The 12,244-nt window shown below is 34.4% G+C and overlaps 1 protein-coding gene across 9 annotated transcripts in view; it reads left to right on the top strand.

Annotated features, from left to right (window-relative positions):
* LOC111596049 (GTPase-activating protein skywalker) overlaps positions 1-10,957 on the top strand; it is a 57,886-nt gene extending 46,929 nt beyond the window's left edge. For 2 of the 9 annotated variants that reach the window (XM_023310092.2, XM_023310090.2), the window contains 7 exons: positions 4,889-5,013; positions 5,083-5,411; positions 6,255-6,426; positions 8,626-8,682; positions 9,550-9,708; positions 9,771-9,991; positions 10,343-10,484. In XM_023310092.2, coding sequence (XP_023165860.1) covers positions 4,889-5,013; positions 5,083-5,411; positions 6,255-6,426; positions 8,626-8,682; positions 9,550-9,708; positions 9,771-9,991; positions 10,343-10,484 — 1,205 coding nt within the window. Of the gene's footprint in view, positions 1-4,888; positions 5,014-5,082; positions 5,412-6,254; positions 6,427-6,898; positions 6,929-7,993; positions 8,081-8,625; positions 8,683-9,549; positions 9,709-9,770; positions 9,992-10,342 lie in introns of all 9 variants that reach the window. The other 7 variants (XM_023310096.2, XM_023310095.2, XM_023310097.2 and 4 more) reach the window with 6 other exon arrangements.
* Positions 10,958-12,244: the final 1,287 nt, after the last annotated feature.

The raw sequence follows: 12,244 nt of genomic DNA, 5'->3' as shown, positions 1-12,244 counted from the left end.
CGCTCAGGGTACAAAGGTTCATTGTTTAAGCGAAAAAATTGCAATTGAAAATTAAAATTACAAGTCAGAAGGTCGCAGAGCACCAGCCCATATAAAAAATAAAAAAAAAATATTAATTTTTATAATAATATTAACGAGCAGAAGAAATGGCAATAACATTTTTTAACATTTGTGCACTTCAAGTTCAAGAGTCGCATACAAACAATGTATCAGAATGTTCAAGATGTTTATATACATTCCTTTACACGTGTCAACAATTTATGTTTATATACATTTGTACACACAGTATGTTTATACATATGTATTATATATATATACATTTTTATATATATCATCTTGATATTGAAACTTTGCATTACTTGGCGACATCTTGTTGACGTCATTGACGAATCGTCGTCTGCTGTCTTCATTGAATTTTATGCAAATTTTTTTTCGTTTTGCCACTTGAATAAAAGTAACAGATCAACGGCACAAGACTACAAATTTTGCAGTACAGTAGCTGCCCACTATGTGTGACAATTGGCGCATGTTGCTAAAAAATAATTGTAAATTTTCTCAAGTCATTCGAAAATTAGTTTTACATTTTTTGTTTAACTCTTAAAAGCGAAATATTCTAAATTAGTATTTAGTTTTACACATCTTATAGATAACAAATATATATTTATTTTTAACGCTAAGAAAACGTATATCTTTGCAGTCTCCTAAAGCCTGTCTTTCAATGAAAATATTGCACATATTTTTGATTTATTTTAAGATGTTCTCTCAGAACTATAAAGCGTTACTTTTATCGTGTAACCGCTGTGGTTGTGACATGTGACATACATTTTTAGCTCTGGATTGCTGTAGATCTAGAATTATAATTGTAGTTTATTTTAAGGTTTTTTTGTCGAGTCTCAGAAATTGTTGCTAATGACGCCAACACGTGAGCATAAAACTCACATAAAATACAATTGGACAAATCTATTGAGATTCGAACTCGCATCAAGATACCCCCTGTCTCTCCGTCCTCTCCCTTTCTCTCTATTCCCCAATTCCAATCTCAAACGCAACGAAGCCAAACAGATGCGCACATTTTATATATCATCTTGGCGTTTGCCTTTGTTTTATGGCTGTTTGTTATTCTGCCGTTCTGTTTATGCCCTACCCAAACATTGTCCGAGCTATACATATTTGTTTTTGCACGGCTTTCATATACATATACATCTAGAAACTATAAGCTCCCCTTCTTTAGCAAACACCCTGATCTATAAATACTTGCAAATTACGTGCTCTGTGATATAAAACACAGAAACCAAATCATTCGACTTGACGCACTAAGAACTTATACAGCTTGAGGGTTAAAACTTTGCTTAACATTTGCATATTCATGAATGTTCAATATCGTAGCGAAAGCTCACTAATACACGCACGTCTTCGACTGTGCATTAGTGTGAGTGTGTGCTAAAAGCTCTCACGAAATACCTGAGCAAGTGCTGCGACTATGATTAGAGCAGACAAACAATGTTTCTTCGAGTTGTCTTATATTTCTATCGATGCGTGACTTGAATGCCACAACAGCTAAAATCCAGCTGTATATTAAATAGTTATATATATATAGATAGATAGATATATGTTGAGCTATTTTGCTAAGTGCTTGAACTTTTAGCAAGTTTAATAATCAGGGATAATTTTAAAGCTCTAGCTTTTTCAATTGATAATATTTAAAAGGATTTTAGCAAAAGTATATATTATTATACTTTCATAACTCATGTTTGTATATAAGCTTGAGCTTGAAAATATTTAATAAAATCTAAGTCATTTTTAAATATTTTTTCCTGCGAAAAATGTTTATTAAATAAATAAATAAATATTTTTCAATTAACAACCTAGTTAAATCTAAAAAAAATGAGTGTGATTTTAAATAAATACATTATTGCTAAATAATAATGGTTAATAAAATCTATGCTAACTCCAAAGTCCTACCTGCATCTGCTATGACTAATAAGAATTTCGTTTATCGTTGGCTTTTCCTTCATTCTTATTAAATAATAATATTATTATTATTCTCGAAATCAAAACAAAAATAAATTTCATTTTCTTAAGCCCTTTGCCTTGATAAAAATGTTTATAAATATCAAAATTGTAAATCATTTTTATACGAAAAGCAACTTTAAGCTATTTCGCGCTTTTCAAGTTCAACAGGTGCTGATTTTTTTTTGTTTTCATTTGTTTTCAAAGGGCATTGCAATTTCCACATGGCGCAACTCAATTAGCAGCTGCTAGAGTATAACAAAAAAAACTATGTTAAATAATTCGAATGGCTTTCATTTAAATGTTGTTTACACGTTTAGAGACGCGCTATTTTTGTCTTTTCTACATTGTTTATGTTGTTCTCTGTTTTTTTTTTTTTGGGCAGCTGTTTTTTGTCCAAAGCTTCTTCAGTTTATAACCATAAATGTTAACTGCTGCTCAACTGCAGTTTATCAAAGTCGTGTTGAGTGAGTGAAGAGTGAGCGCCAGTATCGCCCCCAGCGCCACTCCTGGCCTCAACACGTGAGCTCTGACGTCAAATGGAAACGTGAAATGGGGCAGCGATTTTTTGAACCAGTTTTATTATGACTATATTTTATACTAGCGCTGCTTATCGGTTCAATTGCTGCTATAAAATTCATATAAAACATCGCCTCCACCTCCCCATCTCCCTCCACCTCTTTCGGCAGCCAGCCAATTGTCCAATTAAAAGCTTAACAGTAAGTGGATCTGTCAGCCGTTAACTATTTATAGACAAACAGAGCAAAGCGACTGCGATTTATTTAAGATTTGAGCTTAAAAAAAGAAATTCTTTGCGGATTTACACTAAGAGGCGTCTGTGCTGCGCTTTAAATAGAACTAAACTCAAATATTTAACGATAAACAATGCAGTGAGAAGTTGCTTATCACAATTTGCTCTTAGGTTTCCGTAAATGATAAGACACGGGTCACAGATAGAACGCTACAGATACAGATACATTTACAGATAATTAAAAGAGATAAGGCGCGTTCTACAACTCTGATGCGTATCTTCTTCAGTCAGTTGCAGTCTGTCAAAACAGTTGATAACATTTCAAAACAATGAACAAATTATTAAGGGCGATGACAAACTAAGCCAAACCGCCTTAGACCGATCCGAACCGCAGCGAAGCCAACTGAATAGCTGATAAGCTCAGTGCTGATAACAGCTCAAAGCTGCCAGCGGGCTGCTGCACAAATCTCCACCGACCTTCTATATTTATGTGCAAATCAATCCAACTGGCGTTTACGTATATATAAAAAACGCACACACTGCGAAAAATACAAAAAAAGGCATTTAAAGCCTTTAGATTGCTAATTGGCCTTAACAAAAAAAGAAAATACCAAAAATGAAAATAAAAAATAATAATCACCGCTATCTACACGCCGAATATTATATGCTCTAGATATAGAACTTAGCTGCGCTTCCGCTTTGATTGTTGCCAGAGTAGTTCGATAGTGAAGCGTATAGTTGCTGTGATTGGTCAAGTTAACTTCGGTATCTTCTTTCATCGGCTTTTACTTTAAAGAGATATGATAAGTTGTGCATAGCTGATTATATGGCATGTATTATAGAATTGGTTTATGTTTTGCTTGAAAGCAAAGAAGTTTTTTGTATGCAAAGCTCGCCCATTGTAGTATGTATGCAAAGTAATTTTATAACAAAGCCACGAAAAATATAGTTAAACAATTGAATGTGGCAACATGAACTAATCTGATTAGATGATTACTCCTGCTTCTATACGCTCCATGGCATATCTGAACTGAAATCTATAATACCCTCTGCGAGTGTACAATAATTGGCCGTCAACACCCACTGGCAATTGCATTTTAAATGCCATACAAAATGTTTATTAAGTGCTTTGTTATTATTTGTTGTAATCAGTTTTGTCAACAGTTAACGCTGCTAATGAGCCACACACGAAACTTGACTGCAGCACGCCAAAAGCAAAAAAAACTGAATAAATAAAAAAAGCTAAACACAGAACTAAATAAATAACTCGCATATCTTTGAGCATTATTTTTAGAATCACTGTTTGTCCTCGCCTCAACGGGTTTTGGCATAATTTGGGCTAATTTTTAAATTAAATACATGAAGCAATAATGACTAATTTAATAAGCAAATTGTGCGGTAATTCGCCAGAAGAATACTTAGGTACCCTGTAATATATTAAGCTAATACGAGGTATGTTCAAATTGTAAAGCATATGAAATGCTAAACTTTCTTCTAATGAACTTTAAAGTCACTTATGATCTACATATGTGAACTGCACTTGTGAGCTGTGTAAGCTTTAAGTGGCATTTTATTGAATTATAATTAAAGATGTGAATGCTTATTATTCATAGGGTATTTGCAAGGTCAACTCTCTCGCCCTCTCTTACTCTCTCTGTGTGTGTGTCTAACATTCGCTCTATTCTGTGCGATTTGTGCTGCGTCATTACGGTAACGCCCTCGACTCAATGCAGCAGCACCGCAAAACCACACAAAGCTCATCAACCGCAGGCGACGATGCACGGAACGCGGATTGTGGAACGACCTCAGGAAGCTGCAGTACAAATTGCAATTTCAAATTGTGCAATTAAATTAAAGACAAGCCACACACACACACACAGACCACAAGGGTGGGGTGGGTGTGGTCGGTAGCAACAGAGAGTGATAGAGAGCGGCAGTAGGTGGGTGTCGCTAAGGTTAGGCCTGTTATTAAGTTCCAGATAATTATCCAAGCAAATGGAATTCGATAGCGCATTGCACGCTGCCAGCTAGTGCCCCAATATTACATGACATCAAGAAATTGTTATAAAATAAATATACATCAATGAAATTATCTAACAATATCTTTTCATAACTTTTGCTTTGCAGAGGAGGAAGCTTATCTGTGCCTGGCCGGACTCGTGGGCAGCAAGGAGAAGACATTCATCAACCAAACCAAACTACAGCATGAGGTCACCTGGAAGACGGTCATGCAAATAGCCAAAAAGCACACAGTATGTCTAAACTGAAACTGAATATTAACTAAAAAGCATTATTCATGAAATGTCCTTTACCATTTATAGAAAAGTGCCATTGCGTATTTCCAACGCATCTGTCCAGGCCAGAAACTGGAGCGCGTGTTCATGGACTGGTGCTGGTGGATATTAGCTGGTCTACCCTTTCAGCATTTGGTGCGAATTATGGATTGCTATTTTCATGAGGGCATCAAGGTGCTCTATCGGGTCGCCCTGGTCATACTCAATCTCTTTCACAAGGAATGCCAGTCGAACAACGAATGGAGTCCGGATAATATTAAAAACGACATTGGCAATGCGCTCATCAAGTTCTGCAAGAAGATACCAGTATCGCCGGCGAAGCTGCTCCATGCCGCTTTTAGTATTAGGGGACTCAGGTAAAGTTCTTACGACCATATGAAAAAGAGACAAAGAAGAAATAGCAATAGAGTTAGAGAGTTGAAGGATCGGGGCATTATAAATATGCAAATTATAACTATAGAAACTATATTTCCAACTGAATACTGAATAGTTGTAATATCGAATTTTAGCTTTCTTCTTTATAAGCGGATATCTATCAGACTCACTGTCATTCTTAATTTGATACGCCTGCAATTAATATAGTCTTCTCATATATTCACACATCATATGTAAATCCAATACCCTAAATTATTTAGCTTAATTGCAATAATAATGTGGTATCAGAATCAGTTGCTTGAATCTCAAATTAAATCATTTTTATTTACTATTCAAAATTAATACAACGATTTCAAATAGAATTCGAATATATATATAATATATATCAAGTACTTGTACTATATATAGTTAATGTTTTTAGAATATCCTTGCAAATGCTATACTAAAGTTAAAAATATTAATATTTTGTTGTTGATATTAATAGATATCTTTTCTAATAAGTAAACCAGCACTAGAGGCAGACTCGTGTCATTTAAATATAAATGCAAATTCTTGAGGTTATTATTATTTATGATATAAGCAAAGAAAATTTCCATGATAACTCTTAATTATAGTTCTATTTTTTTTCAAATAGTTCTCTACTGTTTTTATACCGAATAAAACTATATACCATAGGCAAAAATTCGTTTCACAACACAATGAAATGATAGGAATATTAATCTAAGCTAGCATCATTATATTCTCAATGATCCTAACAATTCTAACTAATCAATCTTTTATATTGAAAATATTTCTAATGCATTCTTCTTCCTCTCTCTTTACAGTACCCAGTATATTTCTAGAATATTTATCAAGACTGAAATGCTACTAAAAAGCCGATCCGCGCTCAATAGCGGCTCGAAGCAATTAATCAAATCGCGTTCAAGTGATAATCTGCCCACTAGTCAGTCGCAGGTCAACATCCAAATGATGTCACACACATTGACCATACGAGAGGTAGGTAAACGAGAGACCAGCACAGTCTCAAATAGAACAATACACACAATCCCCCACTCCAGAAACCACTCAGAACCACACAAACAGCCAGGCAAACCATACGTATATATTCGTATATACGTACTCTCCCATATATAACTCAATTTAACAGTCCTCAAGGGTCTTTGGAACCACACAAACCACCCAACTTTAATTTTGTTCAGTCTTCAGTTGAAATTAGGTTTAGGTTTAGTTAATATATATATAAAACGGTTATTCTTTATCCACACAGAGCACCGCACACACTTCTATAACTTAACTAATTATGGTAAAAAAACAACTCTATTAAAACTCTATTGATTTATTGTTTTTGTGTTTTTTTCAAACCTCGCACAACCACAACAACAACAACAAACAACAACAACTCAACTCACTCGAAATAAATATATATGAAAACAATAATAAAATGAAACCAATTGAAAAACAAAACTAGAAGCTGCACTCCGAGAGCTGTCGCAATTTGGTATGGGGCTATAAATTATCTCAATATATTTCTATATATATATGTATATCATATATTTCTATATACTATATGATGATAATGCTGACTGATGTTTCAAAATCTGCTTGTTTTGTTTTTCATAATTATTAACTAAAAAACAACCAAAAAAACCAACTTAGATCAATAATGTGTTCTGAGTTCAGAGACGCGTTCTTCGCATGATGCAGACATGCGCAGGACCTGCCCAAAAAACATGTTCCTTACGTTTTGTGTTTGAATTTAAAATGAATTGGTCAAACGCTGAGGCTTAAGCTGATACCAATTGATAAAAAATTGATTTTCTAGCGGATTTTCGGCTTAAGGACTTAGCGCTTTTACCGCCAAACGTTTTCTTATTGTTGTGTTCTCTGAGTTGACCTTTTTTGCTGCAGTTTTATGAATGTTTTTTGCAAAATAAAAAAGTGATTAAAAACTTGAATTATAGAAACTGTGCTTGAGTTTGGTTTCTCTGACTTTTAATACAAGCCTAACAAACAACACAAACACAAACAACAACAACAATAACAATATATCTAAAGCTTTTTATCCGTTTCCGTTCCGTTTCTTAACACAAATTTGCATTTGAGCTTTGTTTTATTATTAGATTTTATTTAATATATTATTTTATCGCACTTCCTTTGCACACCAAGGCCATAAAAAATAAAACGAAAACACATTCAAAACAACAACAGCCACAATACAAATTCAATTTTAATGCCTAAAATTGTTCTTCTATATATCAATATTAACTTTATGAATAATATCATATATATATAAATATAAAAATGTTATTTCTATTTTTCTTGTATTTTGCGCTGCCTTGGCAAACTTTGAATGAAAAACAAACAAATGAAAATCAAAAAAATATATAAAAACATCCATAAACTAAATTAAAAAAAAAAACATTTACCATAATTAAAAAAAATAAAATGCGTGCGCTTTATCAACATAAAAATTTTCATATCTCTCGACACTGACATTATATATCATATGCATAAAAACTAAATATCTATATATATGATTGTATATATGCCATTGTGTATATAGGGCGAAAAGTCGCCTGGTCATAGAGCCATCGCCATGGGTGTCTATCCCATACACAATCTCAAAAGTCAAGTCTGTAAGAACGAAGATGTAAGTCCAGAGAGCAGTCAAAACGCCATTTGCTAACTTTTTTGCTAGTTACCCCAACATAAATATATAAATTTTCTTATTTTTTAAAGTAATATTGTAAAGCAAGATTATCTACATACAAAAACACCAACGACAACGGAATGTTTACGCTTATCAAACTGCACCCACAAGTCTCTCTCGCTCGCTCTGTCTCTCTCTCCCTCACTCACTGTGTAACTCAAAGGCAGTTCTTATCGAAGTGCTTCACTCCCATTAAAAAGTTCGCACTGCATGCTCTCTGATGATGATGTATGCAATGATTGAGTTTCCCCCCTTTTGTTGGCATTGTTTTCTATTAAATTATTCTAGTTAATTGATTTGAGTTTATCTTTTCTTTGTCTCTCTAAATTTAAGTCTTTCACAATCTGAAGCAGCAGAAGGGCCCCCGCATCCTTTTTCCTCCCCTCCGCCCCCTTGACAACCGTATCCCATGTCAACTTTCAATCGATCATTCAATTCGAATCGCATCTAATCTTGACACTGCTATATATCATCTTTTTTCATAGCATTTTGGTTTACCGGGCACAACGAATTTCATTAAAACCTGGACGGATAGACAATTTGTAAGCACAAATAGATATATTACGAGCCAACATCTTACCAACAAAAAACCAAACCAAATCAAAACGTGAATGATCCATCCAAAGAAATTCCCATTCCAAATATATATAAAAAACAGTTACATCTTGTGCCGTTTTATTAGAAACCTTAACAAAAAGTTCTACCCCATTTAGCGCTACATCCCAACACTTTGCTCTATCTCTCACTGTCTGTCTCTTATTTCCCCCACTCTCTCTCTCTCTCTCTTTCTTTAATTGTGTGTTTGTGTGTGTGTGTGTGCGTCCCTTGTATTGGTTAACCATGCCTCTCCATTTATAGAGCCTACACAAGTCGCAGTCGCAGTCGCAATCGCAATTCATTTTACAGTTTGGCAGGCCGACATTTTGACAGTAATATCATTCAGTTTATGCGCTGCTGCTGGCCAATGCAAAAAATTTAAAGCAAAAACAAAACGTATTCGTAAACGTATTTAATGTATTTTTTTAATTTGTCAGTTTGACTTAAATCTATAACTTCATTTGTTTTTGTTTTGTATAATTCATGTATTAACTTGGCTTTTAGTTTTTTTTTTTTGGCCTTTTAGTTAAAATGTTTTAGTCCCAATCGCTCCCACTCGCTCGCTCGTTCTCTTGCTGTCAACCCGTTTACCGCTCTGTATCTACCACCCGCCCTGCCTAATTTTGTTATTTGTGTGTGTTTTTTATAGAGTATATATATAATTCTTTTAACTGTTTTAAACATTGGCTATTGCTACCTTTTTATAGCTAATCGTAGTTAACTTCTTGCCTAATAATATATCTCCGCTAATTCCCAAAAAGTTTTTATCAATTTGAATGAGTCATTAATGAATTTTGAATTCCTTCTCACAGCTGTTCACGCTGTGGTCCTGGCTGCCCGTGCGAATCACCATGTACCAACCCGTGCTGCTCTATACCACCGAGGAGCACGGCTGCTCCCTGACCACCTTCTACGTGCGCGTCGAGCAGCATGAGCCCACGTTGCTAATGATCAAAACGTGCAATAATGAAGTAAGTTAAAACGTAATTATGATATAATTTGTATGATCTTATTAAATTACAATTTGCCTTAGGTATTTGGCGCCTATTGCTCTTCGCGCTGGTTGGAGCGCAACGTCAAAGATGACAAGGGCCAGAGACAGGCCTACTTTGGCACCGGCGAAACCTTCCTTTTCTCTCTGTATCCCGAACGTGCCAAATACCCTTGGGTGGGCATCGAGGGCGATCGCGATCTGGGCCACAGTTCAGAGCTCTTTATGGCAGCTGATTCCAAAATGATAACAATCGGCGGCGGGTGAGTTAAGATCTATAAAAATTTATATGTTATAAGTGTGAAAGACAAAACAAAATTGTTGACTTGCTAGAAAACTGTAAATGAAATGTTAAGCTAACAATAACATAATGTTATTGAATAGATTACATGCTTTTAGCTCAGATAAATAGAATCAGACTACGTTTGCGAAGACTTTAAAGTAAGGTATAAAAAAGAATTTCGGTATGAAACCCATTTCAAGTCAGAGAAAGTGTCTTTACAGAGTCTGGGAAATTTAACAGACAAGTAGTTTTAATATACTTCGACCTTAATATTTTTAGGATTTATCTAAACTATAAAACATAAATTAATTCCTACCTTTGCTGTTTGCAGAGAGGGCCAAGCTATTTGGATGGATGAGAATATACGATTTGGCAAGACGGACGCTTGCAAGACCTTCAACAATCCCCCGCTCTGTCCGTCGGGTGACTTCGAGATACGCGTTCTGGAGGTCTACGGCTTTGTGGGCGTTTAAGGTCATATGGGCCGCATAGCCCCTACACTCACAACCGAAACCAAATTGCCCGCCGATGTTCAAGTGCTCAGCGTAATAACCCGCACCTATGCTCCTCTCAGACCTACTCATCCACACCTGAACACACGCGCAAACACACATACACACACACAAACAGACACGCAGATACAAGCATCGAAAACGCTTGTGCTTCCGGCTTTTGCGGAAAAATTAGACAGAAGCCGCGAAAAAGAAACGAAAGATGATGATGATGCAAAAGCAGATGAAGAAGATTTGTGTAAACATTTATGAAAGCTTATTTATAAATATGTATCTAAAACAAAAAAGGCAGCACTCGTTGTCGTCATTGTCGTTGTAATGTTAAATGTTTAAAACCCCTTGCGGGAAAAAAACAAACAAATTATATATTATATAATGGAAATACTCTGTGAGTTAATGTTTCAAAACGCAAAAGCTTTGAAATTATATACATACATACAATAGTTGTTATTCATAAACAAAGAAAACTATATTATAATATATATATATGTTTATATATATGTCTATATATATATATCTATATATGTATATCTAAATGTAAATCGTAAAACGTAAACCTATTTCTATATAACGACTTTAAAAAGCAGACAACAAACAAAATATATTCCTTAAATGAAAAGCAAGCGAAAATATAAAAAAAAATACAAAAAGTAGAGAAAAAACAATTAAATTTCTTGTTAAATTTGTCTGCACAATTTTGATTAATATTATTATGATTATTGTAATTTGTATTTTTATTTTTATTATTATATTTTTATTTTTTTCTGCTTTCTGTAAACCAAATTTACTGACATGACTGAATTCGTTATAAATGTTATTAATATTATTATTACATATGTGTATAAATTATATACTTTGTAAATTGCATTGGAAACGTTTTTATTTTCTTACCATACTACATAACTGTCTATATATACATACATATAAACTGGAATTCAAAGCAAAAAGAAAACACGCCACTTGCAGTGCAGTGTAATAGTTATATAAACCTTATAGACGATTAGAAGCCACACTTAAGCTACTTGGGCGTGCAGAACGGATGCAGATAAAGTGGGCTATGGGATTGAGTGGCCAGGGGTTGGGGGTGTGTGCACACATGTCGCATATTGATCTCATTTATGATCCGTATCCAAAGCTTACAACAAATTCAATGTTTATTTAAGATTCATTCCATTTGTGCATTGCTCAAGCTAGACTTTTGTTTTTTTTTTTTTTGCTGACAACAAATTTTGTACAATTTTATTTTGTTAATGTTTTCGACAACTTTTATCATTTCTTTCCATTTTTCTAGTCAGAGAAAAGAGAAAATTGTTCAAAACATGCTGTGCACAAGATTTGTTTTGTTTTGTTTTGTTTCTGATAGGCGTTTACGCACGCCCATTTTAGCAACTGCTCCTTGCACTACTCAAGCGAATTGTTACAATCACAACGAATAAAAAAACTTATGTAGAAAATATTTAAACAATAAAACGATATACATAAATGTAAATTATGCCAAAAAAAAGAAGAGAAATTGCGATTTTGCTGTTGCTGCGCCGACTCAAAAGTCTATGCGCCACTCAATTTCCGATCGCATAGATCAAAACTTGAGAAACAAATGACTCAACACACATTTAGGAGCTGGTACTCCAAATAAACACCTGACAAACACACACACCTCAACCACACACACATACACATGTGGCAAGGCATAACAGCAAAATTTGTAAAATGAATTTTTG

The sequence above is a fragment of the Drosophila hydei genome, unplaced genomic scaffold (genome assembly GCF_003285905.1).
Source record: "Drosophila hydei strain 15085-1641.00,03,60 unplaced genomic scaffold, DhydRS2 tig00008114-arrow-pilon, whole genome shotgun sequence".
In the NCBI taxonomy this organism is placed as follows: Eukaryota; Metazoa; Arthropoda; class Insecta; order Diptera; family Drosophilidae; genus Drosophila; species Drosophila hydei.
Note: the sequence above shows the minus strand (reverse complement) of the source record. Positions and strands in the feature narration are given on the sequence as shown.